Raw genomic sequence first — 17,299 nt, 5'->3', positions numbered from 1 at the left:
CAGAGTGCACTGCAGCTAAGCCCACGTGGAACGTGTGAGCAGCACATGAGAGCGTGTGTCCACCCAGAGACACACACAACAAATACACATCAACTGTGCTATTGTGTTCAGACAGTGCAACCAGAGTAAGACGATGGATCCCACCTCTCAGACCAAATGCTGAGCCACAGAGGCCAGTCCAAAAAGAGGGGCCTCCACGCACAAGAAGTTCAACAGGCAGAACTGATGTGTGGTAATAAAGGTCGGAATAGTAGTTACCCTTGGGTAGGGGGGCTTAGAATGGAAGGGTGCAGATGGGGCCTCTGGAATGCTGGGCAAGTTATTTGATGGGAATGGTGGGCCCACGGGTGTGTTCATGTGTGAAAAGCCTGCCAGCCGAACCTACAGTTAATTCCCTGCCCAGATTCCGGTACTGGGCCAATGCACCCACCCTCCAGCCACTGCAGAGTGACTGCGGTGGGCTCCTTACTGCCACCCTCTCTGGAGAATTACACTCCCACCCACCCCAGGGGCAGCCTGCAGACAACGACTAAATGATACGGGGATACAAAATGCCAGCCCCCTCACCTCAAGAAGGGACAACTAACTCTGTGATGCCAGCCACGCTCCAGAGCTGTCGGTGGGATCCGGCTAAAGATAAACTCCAACCGAGAAAACCCCTTGTCCCCTGCCCTCTCCTCTTCCCGCCTCAATTTCACCTGCACCAGGATTTCCTCCTCAGGCTTCTAGGGGCCATGGCCTAAGACACAGACACTTAATGTCTGTGACCCTGACTGTATGTTAAGTCTAAACCTCAATGAAAAGGGGGGTAAAAGGGGGGAAAAAAATTGTTTCGCACAGCTGAAAAGCAAGACGTGCAATCTCCCCTTGAGATTCTGACCAACAGATAACTATTTTCCCTAAAGAAGAGATGTGTTACTTGGTGAGAAAACAGGATCAAAACCCTAGCAGGACCTGCCAGGGCACTCCTGTCTGTAACAGAAGTCACAAGGTCCTACATAAGTGAGGTGACATGGATTCTAAGGTGGTGACCTGTCCCCAGCTTGCTATGTGGCTGTGCAATCACTCAACAGCTCTTTATCCCACCTGTAAACTAGATCTGGCCCAGAGGTTCTCCAAGGCCCCTTCCAATGGCATAAGTCCCTTGATCTCATTTGGGATTTTCATGAATACCCAAGCCACGGAATGTGACCCACGCCAGCCCTGCACAACACCTACACAGCACCTAGTCTGGCACCTAGTTCTGCAGCCTCTAACCAATCACCATCATGCAAAACCCAAAGCTTGTAAATTATCAGCACACTTCCTTCCCAAATCCCTGCTGGGTTCCCCTCCTCTACCCTCAGAAACCATCATGCACATACCCCCATAGTACAATTTAAAGCGGATATTCTTACATGGACTTGAGCATCCGCTCAGCCATGTGCCAACCCCGTCGTTAAGTGTAACACACAGAATATACTATACAGAAGAAAGAATAGACGAACCACTGAAAGAACACTTTAGAAAATTATTTAGTAAACAATCCGCTAATTATACTCACTTGAACTTTTCCAACACTCTAAGCAAGGGCGACCACACTGTATTTTTAGTCTGATAAAACTAAAACAGGCAGGGAAGGGATCCAGTGGACAAGTGGTAAAAAGCAAGCAAATGACGCAACACTGACGCTGAACTACTTGTCAGCAATTGCACCGAATCAGTAGATGCCAGTCATCAGAGGGGACAGCACAGTAACTAGTCTGTACGCCCTTATTCTGAACTGTTACGCTAAGAAGAATCATACGACCCGTTGGAACAGAAAAAACGGGCTAGAGCCTCTCCAGAAATGTTTCCAAAAGGCTGGTAAAGGACGACTTTCATGGCCTTGGATTCAAACACGTGGCCTATGATGAGGAGTTCCGCCTCAACTTCAGAGACTGTTGTCATGAACAAATACATTCTACTTACTTTCTACAACAGACAAGACCCCCACGTAGTACTCTAAAAGCAATCACCATCAGTCAAGTGTGATAAAGTACCTAAAGTTCATTTCTGAAAGAAACACTCTGCCCTTTGCCCCGAGTTTTTCACTACTTAAGTATAAAAGGCCGTCCACCCTCAGCATCCTTGCAGCTTCTGGGCGATTCCGGTCCACAAAGCCCTTTTCCCCCATCAGCTTTCCTTCCAGACCCGCTTTGAGCCGTCGGAGCAGGTGATCCCGCAGCCCGCCCCCCGCGCGTCCCTCCGCCGGGATGGACCCCTCCCGGACCCGAGCCAGCCCCCAGCCCGCCGTCCCGCCCGCAGTTCGCGGCCGGCCCCGCCCAGCCCCGCGGCACTGCCGCACGCAGGCCGCTCTTACCTTCCGGCTCGCGCCTCCCAGGGACACCTTGGGCCTGGTTTTGAAATCCCCTTCAAAACTAAACATCTTTACAGCCTATCCCATCTGCGAGGGCCCGACACTGAGAGCGCGGGCGGGCCCCGGGGGAGGGCCCCCGGCGGGGACAGCGACCGGGGGAGGGTCCCGGCGTGAGGGGAGCGGTGAGGACGAGGCCGCGCCAGGAAGTGTCCCCGAGCCCGCGCCCGCCGGCGCTCTGCCCGCCCGGACTGCCCTGGGGGGGAGGGGCGGCGACACTGGGGGCAGCCCTCGGCCACCTCCCCCCTCATCCACGCCTCCCCGCCGCTCCGGCCGAGCCCGAGCGCCTGCAGGGCCGCAGACCCCGCACTTGCACCCGGAGTAGCTGCCGGGAGGAAAAATGGCCGCCGCCGCCGCCGCTGCCGTGCGCCGCCCCGCCGGCGTGCGCGCGCCCGACACCGACGCCGCGGCGCTGCTCCCGGCGCCTCGCCCGCGTGCGCGCACCCGCATCGACGGCGCGTCGGAGCGTGGGAAGAAGCGTCGGTGCCAGGCTCTGCGGCGGGAGGGATGAGGGGCGGGGCCGGGGCGCGTAGGTGGGGCGCAGGTGCCAGGAGATGGGGGGCCGCAGGTGCCGCGGGGGCGCTGGTGCCCGGGGAGGGGGGGCGCGTCCCGAGCGGTGCGGATGAATCGTGTCTCCATACTGCGCCGAGGGCGCCTGCGCCCCGGAGTAGGACTAGGATGTTGTTTGTGCACTTTTCTGGGAAGCGGGCTCCACGCTTTCAATGATACCAAACTTGACTGATCTGAGGGGAAAAAATATCAGCTTTATTACTTAATGCCCGTAGAGAGTGCATCATTTAACGTTGTGACCCAGTTATGTGTGAACTTCATGCTCACATATTTCAATATATACGCGTATATATCATACACACATAGATACAAATGTATATCACATACATGCACGTGTATAAAAGTATACCATGTATGCATACATACAGTTAACATAACTGTCACATGCACATCAATATATACACAAATAGGGCTTCCCTGGTGGCACAGTGGTTGAGAGTCCACCTGCTGATGCAGGGGACACGGGTTCGTGCCCTGGTCCGGGAAGATCCCACATGCCACGAAGCGGCTGGGCCCATGAGCCATGGCCGCTGAGCCTGCGCGTCCGGAGCCTGTGCTCCGCAAAGGGAGAGGCCACAACAGTGAGAGGACTGCGTACCGCAAAAAAAAAAAAAACAAAAAAAACCCCACAAATGTATAGCATATACACACATATATATACATACATCTATATCACATATACACAGAGAAATATATATCATGTACACATATACGTAAATATATATTGTATGCATACATATATTTCATATACACACGACTGAAATCAAAATCTTAAAAACTAATGTTTTTCATTACTATGTGGGATGCACTATTTTTTTTACTCGTTTTTTTTTTTTAATACCAGCTGCAAATCACTAAGTACATTTCCCAACCCACTAATGGGTTTCAACCTCAGTTTGAAAAATCCTGCATGTACACACATACACACACACAAACACACACACACACATATACACATACTATATATATATTCTCATATATATATATGTGAGAACTAGGTCACAGTCGTCAGGATCAAAAAACTTTGAAAGCCAGTGATTAGTGCAGTTTTCCAGTTAACACATAAGCTACTCTGATATGTCAAGAAATCCTTGATTCATCAAAAATATACAAATTTTATCAATTTTTAAATTTTACAGATTTTACAAATCATCACTTTTTTAAACCTGTCAGATGAGCAAAGATTTAAAATATTGGTAATATCCAGTATGTGCCCTCAGTAAGTGACTCTGCTCTGAGGTCTCAGATTTTGCCCCAAATAAACTCTTCCAAGGCCCAGGCCAGGAGTGAGGAGCAGGGAAGCCCATTTAACTAGTTCTCCAATATCAGCTTTGTTGGTAATTAAGGTGTACTGCCTCCATCTGCTGGGTAGTTTTCGAATTTTCTAAATTGGCTAAAAACATATCTATCTATCTGTCTGTCTTAGTTTCTTATCATTGCTGTAACGCATCCCCACAATCTTAGTGGCTTAAACAACACAAATTTACTATCTTACAGCTCTGCAGGTCAGAAGTCTCACTGGGCTAAAATCAGGGTGTCCACAGGGCTATGTCCCTCCTGAAGGATGGGCCGTCATTTATTATCTCACCATTCCCCTGTTGTTTGGCACTTAGGTTAACACCATTTTGTCGATGTTACAAATTCTGCTGCAAGCACATTCTCACACACAGGAATGAGTTCTTTATGCAGGAAAGACACCCTAAGGCATCGTGGCTGAGTTGCAGGGCAGCAGGCTTACATTTGATGGGTCTGTTCCTTGACATCCCCAGAGGATACATCCCCTCTCCTTTGAGATCATCCTGGGGCTGCTGGTGAGCCATGTAACTGTTGCCTCCGGAGACTCTGGAGTAGGTCCCAAGAGAATATTCATTAAATTAACACCAAGGCCACTGTACACCCAAGGCTAGAAATTCACTCCTTCCTTTTACTGTCCCAAATCATGCCCGACACACTGTCCAGTACAATTCACTAGAACTCATGCAATGTGATTAAGTGATCCCATTTAGATTCTCCAATAATAAAACACCAAGAAAATTCCAATGAATAAAACTATAAAGAAATATACAGGGCTTCCCTGGTGGCGCAGTGGTTGAGAGTCTGCCTGCCGATTCAGGGGACACGGGTTCGTGCCCCGGTCCAGGAAGATCCCACATGCCATGGAGTGGCTAGGCCCGTGAGCCATGGCCGCTGAGCCTGCACGTCCGGAGCCTGTGCTCTGCAACGGGAGAGGCCACAACAGTGAGAGGCCCACGTACCTCAAAAAAAAAAAAAAAAAGAAAGAAATATACAGAAAATTTTGTCACAAAAGGAGGGATAGTAGTTACTGATGGGAGAAGACCTTGGAGGGAAGATTCAAAGTTACTGGCAGCATTGTTTCTCAACCTGCATGGTCTTTCCAGGGGTGTTTGCTTTGTATTATTCTTTAAAATGTTGATATATGTTTAATATACTTTCTGTGTGTAGAATAATTTTAATGATCAATTTCTTTCAGAAAAAGAAGCTTTATTGTCTTAGTTCAGGCTGCTTTGACAGAATGTCACAGACTGGGTGGCTTATAAACAACAGAAATTTATATCCCAGTCTGGAGGCTGGAAGTTCCAGATCAAGGCCTGGCAGATTTGGTGTCAGGTGAGAACTCACTTCCTGGTTCATAGCTAGTGCCTTCCCTCTGTGTCCTCACTTGGGGGATGGGACGAGGGAGCTCTTGGGGTCTCTTTTATAAGGACCCTCATCCCATTCATGAGGGCTTCACCTCATGACCTCATCACCTCCCAAAAGCCCCACCTCCCAACACCATCACATTGGGGGTTAGGATTCAGCATATGAACCTGGGCAGAGGAGACACAATCCATAACATTCATTAATAAAATGGCAACAGTAAAACGCCCTAAATTTGAACATACACTCCTCTTCTATGATCATATTCAAGGGACGTTAGAGGACAAACATTAAATCGCTTTGCAAGATTAAAGTCCAAAAGAATCAGAATGTGCAAAACCTGACAGAAATAAAGGGAGAAATTAACAATTTGACAATAATAGTTGTAGACTTCAAATACCCATTTTGAATACTGGCTAGAACAGCTAGACAGAAGATCAACAAGGAAAGAAGATTTAAAGGCCACTCTCAGCGACTGACCTCACAGACTCTGGGGCACGCCCATCTCCCGCATCGGAGCACCCACTCCTCCCAGGGGCACATGGAGTCCGTGCCGGTTCCTGCAACAGAAAGACAGAAATCGTACCAAGTGGTTCTCCAACTGCAATGGAATGAAGTCAGAAACCCATGAAAGCGAAAAATTGGGAAACTTACCAACGTGGAAATTAACTTCTTTTTTTTGTTTGTTTTTAATGCTTGGCTTATTTATTTATTTATTTATTTTTGGCTGTGTTGGGTCTTCCTTTCTGTGCGAGGGCTTTCTCTAGTTGCGGCAAGCGGGGGCCACTCTTCATCACGGTGCGCGGGCCTCTCACTAGCGCGGCCTCTCTTGTTGCGGAGCACAGGCTCCAGAAGCGCAGGCTCAGTAGCTGTGGCTCACGGGCCCAGTTGCTCCGCGGCATGTGGGATCTTCCCAGACTAGGGCTCGAACCCATGTCCCCTGCATTAGCAGGCAGACTTTCAACCACTGTGCCACCAGGGAAGCCCAGGAAATTAACTTCTTAATAGCCCCCGGGTCAAAGAAGAAATCAAAAGGGAAACCAGAAAGTACTGTGAGGTGAGTGCAAATCAAGATAACAGACCAGAGGCCACAGCAGGGGTTCAATGGCATTTAAGAGGAGGGTAGAGGAGACTTGAGGTTCACAAGGATGGACGTGCAGCGTCCACGCCGCGAGCTCTCTGTTCCTATCAGGGGTGTAATCTCACGCCATCCGGAGCGATGGGGTGTTTTACCTGGGCAAACTCTCCCTTTCAGAAAGTGGTACCCGGGACACTTCCGCCTTCCATCTTGCAAACTTTGCAAATCTGCTTAGGGCAGGCCCGGTAAACAGGCTGGCTGGAGTACCTTTCTCTCCCGGCCCACAGATCCAAGACCCCGTATCTCTCCCCTACTGGCCCCTGTGTCTCTGGTGCTGGATGCCCACTGAGTGTCAGCTGTGCCCGTGACATCGGCCGCAGGGTGGCTCAGGAGCTATTTCGAGCCGTGACGGCCCTTGGCCGGTGGCCGCTCGCTTAGGGAAGGCTCTTGCTCCCCTACATTGGGTGCAGCTGAGACTCCCGAGCTGAAGCTTCTGCGGGAGCTGCCATGGGATCACTAGGAGCCCTTCCCTCTGTCTGTCCTCCTCCACGCAACACAGTCCACGCCTTGCGCTGAAGTCGAGGCCACGCGGCAGCAGCTGCTGGATGGCCCTCTTCCCCAGAACCCTGGCTGGGGGGCTAAGATGCCCTGCCGGGCCAGGCCTCCTCGGAGGGTCTCCCCTGCTGCAGGCCCCAGCACAGTCTGGGACACGCAGCCTTCACATGGGACAAACCCCCCATTGGTGGCAGTCACCAGGTCAGGCCAACACTTCGCCTGGCCCCCGACCAGCGCCGTCTTCCCCTGCAGCAGCAAAGAGCCGGCTGCGCAGCTGCGAGTCGCAGCTGCCCTGCAGGCTGTGAGCAACGCAGCCCCACTGGGCCCAGGCTCAGCGTGGTGCTCCGAAGCCCAGGGGCACGTGCCGAGGCCCCACCAGGGCCCCACCCAGGGGAGGACCCTGTGCCCAAGGCCTGTGTTGTGCTCCCAGGCCTCAGAGGTGCATTTATAACCTAATGTAGAAACCAGGACCTCATGGAGAGAGGAGTCCTGGCCGAGCATGGACCTGGAGGCGCAGGGGTGCAGGACCAGCCGAGGCGGACAGGACACAGTGGGGCAGGAGGCAGGTGCTGTGGAGAGAGAAGCTCCAAAAAGCTGATTCCACACTCGCAGGCTTGCATTCATCAGTGATTACCTTTTCTTGTTTTTGTCATAAAGCTCTTTACAAGGAAGGACTAATTTTTTTTTTTACTAAAAATTGGACTGTGTCCTCATCATTCCCAGGTACACTACAGAGATGCTCTGTTATTCTTCAGTAAAACCGTATTCATACTGTCCATGGCAGGTTAAGCAATAGTCACACATATCCATGCTTGCTCTCAACACTCAAAGGAAAATGAAGTTTAAGATGTGTTCTCATAGAAGACAAATACCATATGATATCACTTATATGTGGAATCTACAATACGACACACGGGCTTCCCTGGTGGCACAGTGGCTGGGAGTCCGCCTGCCGATGCAGGGGACACGGGTTCGTGCTCTGGTCCGGGAGGATCCCACATGCCACGGGGCGGCTGGGCCCGTGGGCCATGGCCACTGGGCCTGCGCCTCTGGAGCCTGTGCACGACGGGAGGGGCCGTGGCAGTGAGGGGCCTGCATGCCACAGGAAAAATAAATAAATAAATAAATAAATAAATAAAAATAAAATACGACACAAATGAACATATCTACAAAACAGAAACAGACTCACAGGCATAGAGAGCAGACTTGTGGTTGCCAAGGGCAGGGGGGAGGGAAGGATGGGGAGTGTGGGATGAGCAGATGCAAACCATCATATACAGAATGGATAAACAGCAAGGTCCTACTGCAGAGCATGGGGAACTATATTCAATATCCTGTGATAAACCATATGGAAAAGGATATGAAAAAGGATGTACATATACATGTGTATGTATGTATAACAATCACTTTGCTGTACAGCAGAAATGAACACAACATTGTAAATCACCTATACTTCAATAAAATTTAAAAAAAGAAAAGTGTGTTCTCGTGGTCAAGCACTGCTCAGAGACACCTTTGGGTCCCAGCCCTGCCCTATCTAACTGCGTGACTTTGGGTCAATCAGTGACCTTCACCAAATTCATCTGCCAAGTGGGCCAAATGCTCCCTGGCCTGAAGGCACAGGCCTGGTCCACGTGGCTCTCGAGGCCTTTGCTTTGGTGACACAAACACGTTGAATAAGCTGAGACGTTTCAGATTATTCTTATTCCCACGAAATATCTGTAGCATTTTGCTAAGTTCATAGGCCAAAAAGAATTTTTTTAACAGCAAACAATATCGAAAACTGAGTATTAATATGCTGTTAACATTCTACTGATACTATTTTTATGCATTATCATCACCATCATTTTAATCATTTTAAAAGGTTAGACAATTAAGAGTGTGCTTGGCAGCCAGTCCATGTGCGGGAAGCAGGAGGCCAAATTGCAAAAGCTCCAGATGGCCTTACAAAGACATGAGCCGCCAGGATGGCCAAGGAGAGTTCCTCTTCCCGAAGCTCAGCTCAAGTATTAAATCTCCAAGCGAACTATGTTTTGGAAAGATATAATTACACTTCTGTTCAAAGTCACCTAAAATAATGAAGTGCTGGAGTATACCAACACAGTGGTGGAAAATGAGAGCTACTATTTACTGAGCATTCACTTTCTATCAGGTATTACACTCTGTGCTACCCAGGCTTTTACTCCCTTACTTCTCACAGCAGCCCTGTGATGCAAATGTCATTCCCCACGCTTGACCAATGCAGAGAGTGGACACAGGAAGAGGGTTAGCAATTTGACAGCTGGTCAGCGCACAGCTAGAATTCAAACCCAGAGCTCCTGTGTCTCTCCAAAGCCTGGTGTTTCCCCTAAAGCACATTACTTTATAATCTACAGTCAGCCCGGGTTTAATTTCTAGCAACATAAATGAGACTTCGCCTCAGAGATTTCCATAAAACTTTTTTTTTTGTTTACTCGGGAAAAAAAAAAGTGCAGTAAAACAAGCCAATGTTGTAAAGACAATATTGTAAAGAGCAGTCCGCTTAAGTGCCTCCCGATAGTAAAATATCAGGGCCGCGTGTGCTGCCAAAGAACAAAGACGTTTTATTTAAAATTACACTGGCGCAGGACCATCAAAGCGTCCTTAACATTTTCATTAAATTGAGATACAGGTATACTTAGGGTAGTAAATCTCTTCTGATACAAAGAACTCATTTGAGAGCCAAGATTCTAAGGCATGATGAGCCTGAAAGAAAATCCAGAAACACTGACACCTTGTTCAGAGCTCTCCATGTGCCGCCCGGCCACACGATCAACCGCAATCTGAACAAGATCTAAGCGGGTGAGGCCTCCAGCTATGCCCTCACCGAGGTCTGCAACAACACGCAGTGAGTGTCTTCAGGAGATGGACAGTCAGGCTAGATCCCAAGAGGAGGGGGCGTGCCCCACCACAGGAGGGCCACAGGGGAAGCACCAGGGCAAGTCAGGAGGTCTGGGGCAGGGAGGGGGGGCAAGGCCTGTGGTTTCTGCAGGAAGAAATGGGTGGGGCAGCGGCGACAGGTGCAGGACTGGCTGGTGTGAATAGTTTCAGCTGCTTCTGGGGCAGAGGGGCCGCCCCTCATTGTTGGGACCTGGTCCTGAGTGATTAGGGCAGGTGGAGAGTGGCCTGGGGTGTGAGAGCCTGATAGAGGAGGTGATGACAGGGCCGTGGGCCCTGCACTGGCTGGTTTGCACTTGTGAAGTGCACTCACAAGTGGACAAAGGTTTACTCTCTCTAGGAACTGGCTACCCGGGGCAGGCAGTCCCTCCAGGGTCATCGAGGCCCCAGATGTCAGAGCATCAGGTTACAGAGGACTGAACCCTCGTGCTGACAAGCTGGACCAGGGGCTGTCTTGGAAGTAGAGCCTTCAGTGAGGCTGCCCCCATCTTTTTCTGTTTCCACGACTTATTGTTTTAATTGAAGTCGAGTTGATTTACAATGTGTTGTTATTTACTGCTGTACGGCAAAGTGATTCAGTTATACATATGTACACATTCTTTTTTTAATATTCTTTTCCATTATGGCTTCTCATAGGATAGTGAATATAGTTCCCTGTGCTCTACAGTAGGACCTTGTTGTTTATCCATCCTGTATATAAAAGCGTACGTCTGCTCATCCCAAACTCCCAATCCGTCCGTCCCCCAGCCCATATCTTGACTGCAAGCTCCCGGGAGACCTTGAGGGAGACTCCCCCAGCTAAGCCCCTCCCAAGTTTCTCACCCACAGACGCTGAGACACTAAATGCTTATGGTTTTAAGCCACTAAGTGTTGGGCAATTTGTTAGTTGGCAATACTTTACTAACACAAATGTGTGTCTGTGAGGTGTTAATAAGGCCAGGACTCTGGGTCTGACATCAGGAGAAGCACTCAAGCTGGATGTTGGCAGTGCCATTTACAGTCCTCAGACTCTGATATACAAGTCTCCAGAGAGAGTGCCAGCACCAATTGCTAGTCATTTCCAGAGACTTCCAGATGGATGTGCTGGGGTTGGAACACTGCACACCTATACTCTGCTCTGTTCTGAAGATGTCCACCTGGCTTGAAACAGGCGGTGACTGAGAAGGGGGCTGAGTGCCCACAGAGCCCTCCTAACTGGAGGGTCTGAACAAGACACAATCATGCCTCCAAGCCTGCACTGTGACGTGCTTCACCGCAGGGGCATGTTGACACTCAAGGGCCAAAGCCTGTTCTTTTATGAATGAGAATTTCGTAATTCAACAGCTTCTAAAATGCCTGCTCTTCTCAACTCACCTCCACTCCCATTGGTCATAAGTGACTCTAATCAACGAACAGTAATGGGTCGGTGACAGCTCATCTGTCACACCTGCAAAGCCACCCAAGATTTCCACACCAGCTGGAGTGGGCACGTGGACATCATGTGTCTCAGAGTGGGTTGGATTAATTTTAACTTTTTTAAGTTATTTGAAAATGTTCAAACTTACAGGAAAGTTGCAAGCGTAGCACAAAGAAGTCCTCTTTACCATTCACCCCGATTCACTCACTTGTCTATCATTCTCTGTGATTATCTTCTGAGCCATTGGAGAATAAGTTGCAGAGTTCTTCTCTCCCTGGTTCAGAATCCAGTTGAAGAACAGGCATTACACTTAGCTGTTGTGAAGCTTCAATCTCATTTTATGAGAAAAAGTTACTTTTAAAAGACTAATATGGACGCTGGCACACAGGGGAATTTGTGTGCATGTGTCCTGTCTTGTTTTGCTGTCTTACCCTCCATCCCTTCCCTGTCTGCCTTGCTCACATAATTGAAACATGGCCACATGTGCCATATTTTGAGCCCAGTTCTTTCCCTTAATGCATTGTCCAGGTCTAGAATAAAAAAAACGATACCGTCAGAGCTTGAGAGCCGGTGTCCTCTTTGGTTTGGAGCATAGGTAAGAGAAGCTCTGCTCAGGTGAATAACCCTTCTTCTCGGGCTGCTGGAGAAGAGCATCCTGCTCCCTTCCCATCACGTATGGAGGGTTTACAGGAACACATGCGGACAAGCATGAAGGAAAAAGCCTTCCTCACAGACCTCCACTGGGGCTTTGCATTTCAGGGAGAAGATGTCCTGGAACCTCTTTCAAACCTGGCAACTCCGTGTTCTTGGGACCCCGCACAGCCGGTGTCAGGACTGCAGGTGGTTTTGTACCTGCTGTTGGTTCCATCAGGGACGTCCTCCCACCCACTCCCTCCCTGCTGAGGTCGGGCCTCTCCATGGGGCCCACCCCCAGGCTGTCCCTGTCCCTCCTGCCCTGCAGCACCCTCTCCCTGTCTCCCCCCAGCCCCCTCCAGGCCTGTCCTGGGCACATGCTGACCTCTGCCTCGGAGTTGACAGGCCTCCATCTCTTTCAGGCTCACGGAGCCTTCGTCACCTCTGCACGTCCCAAAAAATGCAGGCCGTGCTCTCCGCTGTCTGGTTAGCTAATTCAGCCAGGATCCTACTCAATGGAGTCAACACATTCTCAACTAGTAGACAAGTATCCTTCAGAGGATGGGATTCTGTCAGCTGTTCTCCCGGCCTGCTGTTTTAGTCTAAATTAAAGGCAAGACTGTTCTGAGCAACAAACTATTGAATGTTATACTCAGTGTATTTCTACTGTGAGGGAGCTACTGTCCATCAATGTTACAAACAGAAGTAATGCAAAGGTGGCAGGCTGTTCTCTAAAAATAGCCACAGAAAAATGTCCAGTCCCTCTTCCAGAATCTTCCACACACCCTCCAATCAAGAAGTGCTAGAGTCCAATGAATGAGCTAAGCTTAATTTTTTTTAATTCATGATTTTTTATTGTGGTAAAAGACCCATAAGATTAACCATTTTAGCCATTTTAAAGTGTACAGCTCGGGCTTCCCTGGTGGCACTGTGGTTGAGAGTCCGCCTGCCGATGCAGGGGACACGGGTTCGTGCCCCGGTCCGGGAAGATCCCGCATGCCGTGGAGCGGCTGGGCCCGTGAGCTATGGCCGCTGAGCCTGCGCGTCCGGAGCCTGTGCTCCGCAACGGGAGAGGCCACAGCAGTGAGAGGTCCGTGTACAGCAAAAAAAAAAAAAAAAAAAAAAAAAGTGTACAGCTCAGTAGCTTTAAGTACATTTACGTTGTTGTGCAACCTTCCCTCCATCCAGCTCTGAAACTCTGTCCCCATTAAACACTAACTCCCCAGCCCCTCCCCCAGCCCTGGGAACCTACTTCTTGTCTGTATGAAGTTGATCATGCCAGGTTCTCATATAAATGGAATCATATAGTATGTGTCCTTTTGTATCTGGCTTATTTCCCTGAGCATAAAGTCCTCAAGGTTCATCCCAGCTGTAGCAGGTGTCAGAATGTCCTTCCTTTTTAGGGCTGAATCATATTCTCTTGTACGGATGGACCTCATTCAGGTTGTCCGTTCATCTGTTGGGGACACTTGGGTTGTTTCCTTGTTCCGGATGCTGTGAACAACGCTCTGATCGTTGGTGTACAAGCCTGTTTGAGTCCCTATTTTCAATTCCTTTGGGCACACAGCTAGGAGCTGACTAAAACTAAACTGTGAAGGCAAACTTCTCTGTTATGGCAAAATCATAGCAACACAAAGAAAACATGAAATCTAGTACGCGTGAGAAAACAAAGGCTGATTTGGCTGCTTTTCCACCCAAGACAGTTTTTCAGAGAATAATTGCATGCGGCTCAGGGACTTCCCTGGTGGTGCAGTGGTTAAGAATCCGCCTGCCAATTCAGGGGATACGGGTTCAAGCCCTGGTCCGGGAAGATTCCCACATGCCGCAGAGCAACTAAGCCCATGCACCACAACTACTGAGCCTGCACTCTAGGGCCTGCAAGCCACAGCTACTGAGCCCGCGTGCCACAACTACTGAAGCCCGCACACCTAGAGCCTGTGCTCCGCAACAAGAGAAGCCACTGCAACGAGAAGCCCGTGCACCGCAACCAAGAGTAGCCCCGCTTGCCGCAACTAAAGCCCGCACGGAACAATGAAGACCCAATGCAGTCAAAAAAAAGAAAAAGAAAGAAAAGAAGAAATGACTGGCTCAGTGGAGAAAAGCAATGTAAGGCCTCGGATGCACAGATGTTTTCCTCTTGAACCTGGAGCTGTGACTGATTCACAGTCTATTTAAGAGCATGAGTCCTGGGACAGTGTAATAAGAAAAACATATAGAATTGATGTGCAATAGAGATTTAAACTTGAAATTTTCAAATGACAAGCTAATCATATCCTGGAATCTGGGTTTTACAGTCACTTCTACACAAAAAACAGAGTATAATAATAAATGAATGCAGAGCCATGACTATCCCACTAGAAAGCAAGCTGTGGCTCATCTTTCAAATTAAATTTGGTAAGTAGGTTTATGATTGTATTTTTCCTGAGGAAATGTGATTACTTTAAAATATTTTATGTTTTTTTTTGAGGAGCACAGACTGACATACAGATATTAAATAGATCAATATTAAATAGAACAAAGATTCATAGCCATGGATCTTGTCCAACCCCCTCATTTTACAGATTGGAAAATCTGAACTCAGAGAAGTCAAGAAAATTACCCAAATGGGTCCAAATCCCAATTCTCATTCTTTACGTTAATATCATGATGCCTTTGTTTATTATCCTGAAATTATCTCAATCATGTTTCAAAGCGAGCCTTTTTCCTTGCATTTCAGGACTGGGAGGACATTTAGCAAAGCACACCAAGAACTGGCTAAGCAGGCTGCCTGCCCAGGACCCCGGCACCGTACTGCCCTGGCCAGAGGTCTGCTTCTTTTCAGACAATGCCAGTAAGTCCTCTCTGTCAAGGGCATCTGTCCTGTACCCCGATTTCCTAGACCCCTAGTCTTAGCCGCTGATCTGGAAATAAGTGGCAATGAATTACTGTTTTATCTGCCCAGGTGACATCATGGAAATTTTTAATGCTTCTTATTGGAGAAAGTTTTAATAAACATATGCAAAAGTAGAAAGACAAATAGCATAAATCCTTATGTACCAGTTACTCAGTTTCAACAATTATCACCTCGTCAGTGATCTTGCTTCCACTGCAGGCCATCTGCTTTCCCCTTCCCCACATCCTCCTCCCAGGCCATTATTTTGAAGCTAACCCCAAACACTGTATCGTTTCATCCATAAACATTTCAGGATGCATCACTAAAAGGCAAGGACTGATTTTTTTTGCCTAAACCATGGCCGCAGTCCTATTATCACACCCAAAGAAATGAAGAATAATTACTTAATTCTCAGGGATGAAATGTACAGAGTGGGGAATATAGTCAATAACTATGTAACATTTTTGTATGGTGACACATCATAACTAGACTTATCATGGGGATCATTTTGAAATGTATAGAAATACTGAATCACTATGTTGTATACCAGGAACTAACATAGTGTCGTAGATCAATTATACTTCAAAAATAAACTAACAAAGTCATAGAAAATGAGATCAGATTTGTGGTTACAAAGATGGGGGTGGGGGAGGGGAAATTGGATGAAGGCCGTCCGAAGGTACAAACTTCCAGTTACAAAATAAACAAGTACCAGGGATGTAATGCACAACGTGATAAATATAATTAACACTGCTGTATTAAAAAAAAAAAGGCAAAGGAACTGAATACTCATTTCTCCAAAGAAGACATACAAATGGCCTACAGCAAGTTCTCTGGTGGTCCAGTGGTAAAGAATCTGCCTTCCAATGCAGGGGATGTGGGTTCAATCCCTGGTCAGGGAACTAAGATCCCACGTGCTGCAGGGCAACTAAGCCCAACTACTGAGCCCATGTGCCTCAACTATAGAGCCTGTGTGTCTCAAACGTGCTCTGGAGCCCGCGTGCCACAGCTAAAGAGAAGCCTGCATGCCGCAAGTAAGATCCCACATGCCACAACTAAGATCCAACGTAGCCAAAATAAATTTTAAAAAAAAATGGCCTACAGATGTATGAAAAGGTGCTCAACATCACTTAATCACCAGGGAAATTCAAATCAAAACCACAATGAGATATTATCTCATACCTGTTAGACCCGCTATTATCAAAACAAACCAAAAAAAAGATAAGTGCTGGTGAGGATGTAGAGAAAAGGGAACCCTTGTGCACTGTTGGTAGGAATGTAAATTGGTGCGGCTGCTATGGAAAGCAGTATGGAGGTGCCTCAAAAAGTTAAAGATAGAACCACCAAATGATCCAGCAATTCCACTTCTAGGAATTTACCCAAAGGAAATGAAATCAGGATCTCCAAGAGCTATCTGCACTCCCAAGTTCATGGAGGGCATTATTCACATTCATTTTTCAATGAATGAATAGATAAAAAATATATAGCTGTATATATCATATGTATGTATTTATATACATATGTATATATGATGGGATGTTTTTCAGCCTTTAAAAATAAGGAAATACTGTCATTTGTGACATCATGGATGAACGTGTTACAGGAAGGGGAACCCCTTCCAGGGCCCGAGAGCGGGCTCTTGTCTCACACTTGGAAATGAATTGTCCGAGAAGACACATGTGCTGACAAAGCAGGAGACTTTGTTGGGAAGGCAGCGGTCAGGGAACCCAGGGGGACGGCTCTGCCACGTGGCTCACAGTCTCGGGTTTTATGGTGATGGGATTACTTTCTAGGGTGTCTCTGGCCAATCACTCTGACTCAGGGTCCTTCCTGGTGGCGTGCACATCTCTCAGCCAAGATGGATCCCAGCGAGGAGGATTCTGGGAGGTTGGTAGGACATATGGGCTGCAGTCTCCTCTCTCCTTTTGACGTTTCCCGAATTCTTCCCGTTGGTCGTGGCTTGTTAGTTCCGCATTGCTTACTAGGACCTCCTGTTGAAAGATAACTCATGCAAGTGGTCTCTGTGGTGCCTGGCCAGGGTGGGTGGTTTCAGTCAGTGTTTCCCCTAACAAACCTGGGGGACTTTATGCATTAAATATGTACAGCTTTTTGTATTTCTTTTAAATTAGGTCTCTACCCTCCCCCCACCCCCCAAATGCCAATCTCAGGGGTGGCCACTTCCAGTTCTTTTAGTTTTCGATTCTGGTTCTGTGTAAGGAGCATATG

General features: G+C 48.2%; 1 protein-coding gene across 1 annotated transcript in view; it reads right to left on the bottom strand.

Moving 5' to 3' along the window:
* The window catches only part of UBE3C (ubiquitin protein ligase E3C), a 114,095-nt gene extending 111,331 nt beyond the window's left edge, over nt 1-2,764 (bottom strand). The window contains exon 1 of the mRNA XM_082632140.1: nt 2,342-2,764. Within this exon, the coding sequence (XP_082488266.1) occupies nt 2,342-2,407 (66 nt within the window). The 5' untranslated portion in view covers nt 2,408-2,764. The remainder of the gene's footprint in view (nt 1-2,341) is intronic.
* Nucleotides 2,765-17,299: the final 14,535 nt, after the last annotated feature.

This window comes from Mesoplodon mirus, assembly GCF_964341445.2.
Source record: "Mesoplodon mirus genome assembly, chromosome: 9".
Classification (NCBI taxonomy): domain Eukaryota; kingdom Metazoa; phylum Chordata; class Mammalia; order Artiodactyla; family Ziphiidae; genus Mesoplodon; species Mesoplodon mirus.
The sequence above is the reverse complement of the archived record's forward strand: the minus strand, read 5'-3'. Positions and strand labels throughout refer to the sequence as shown.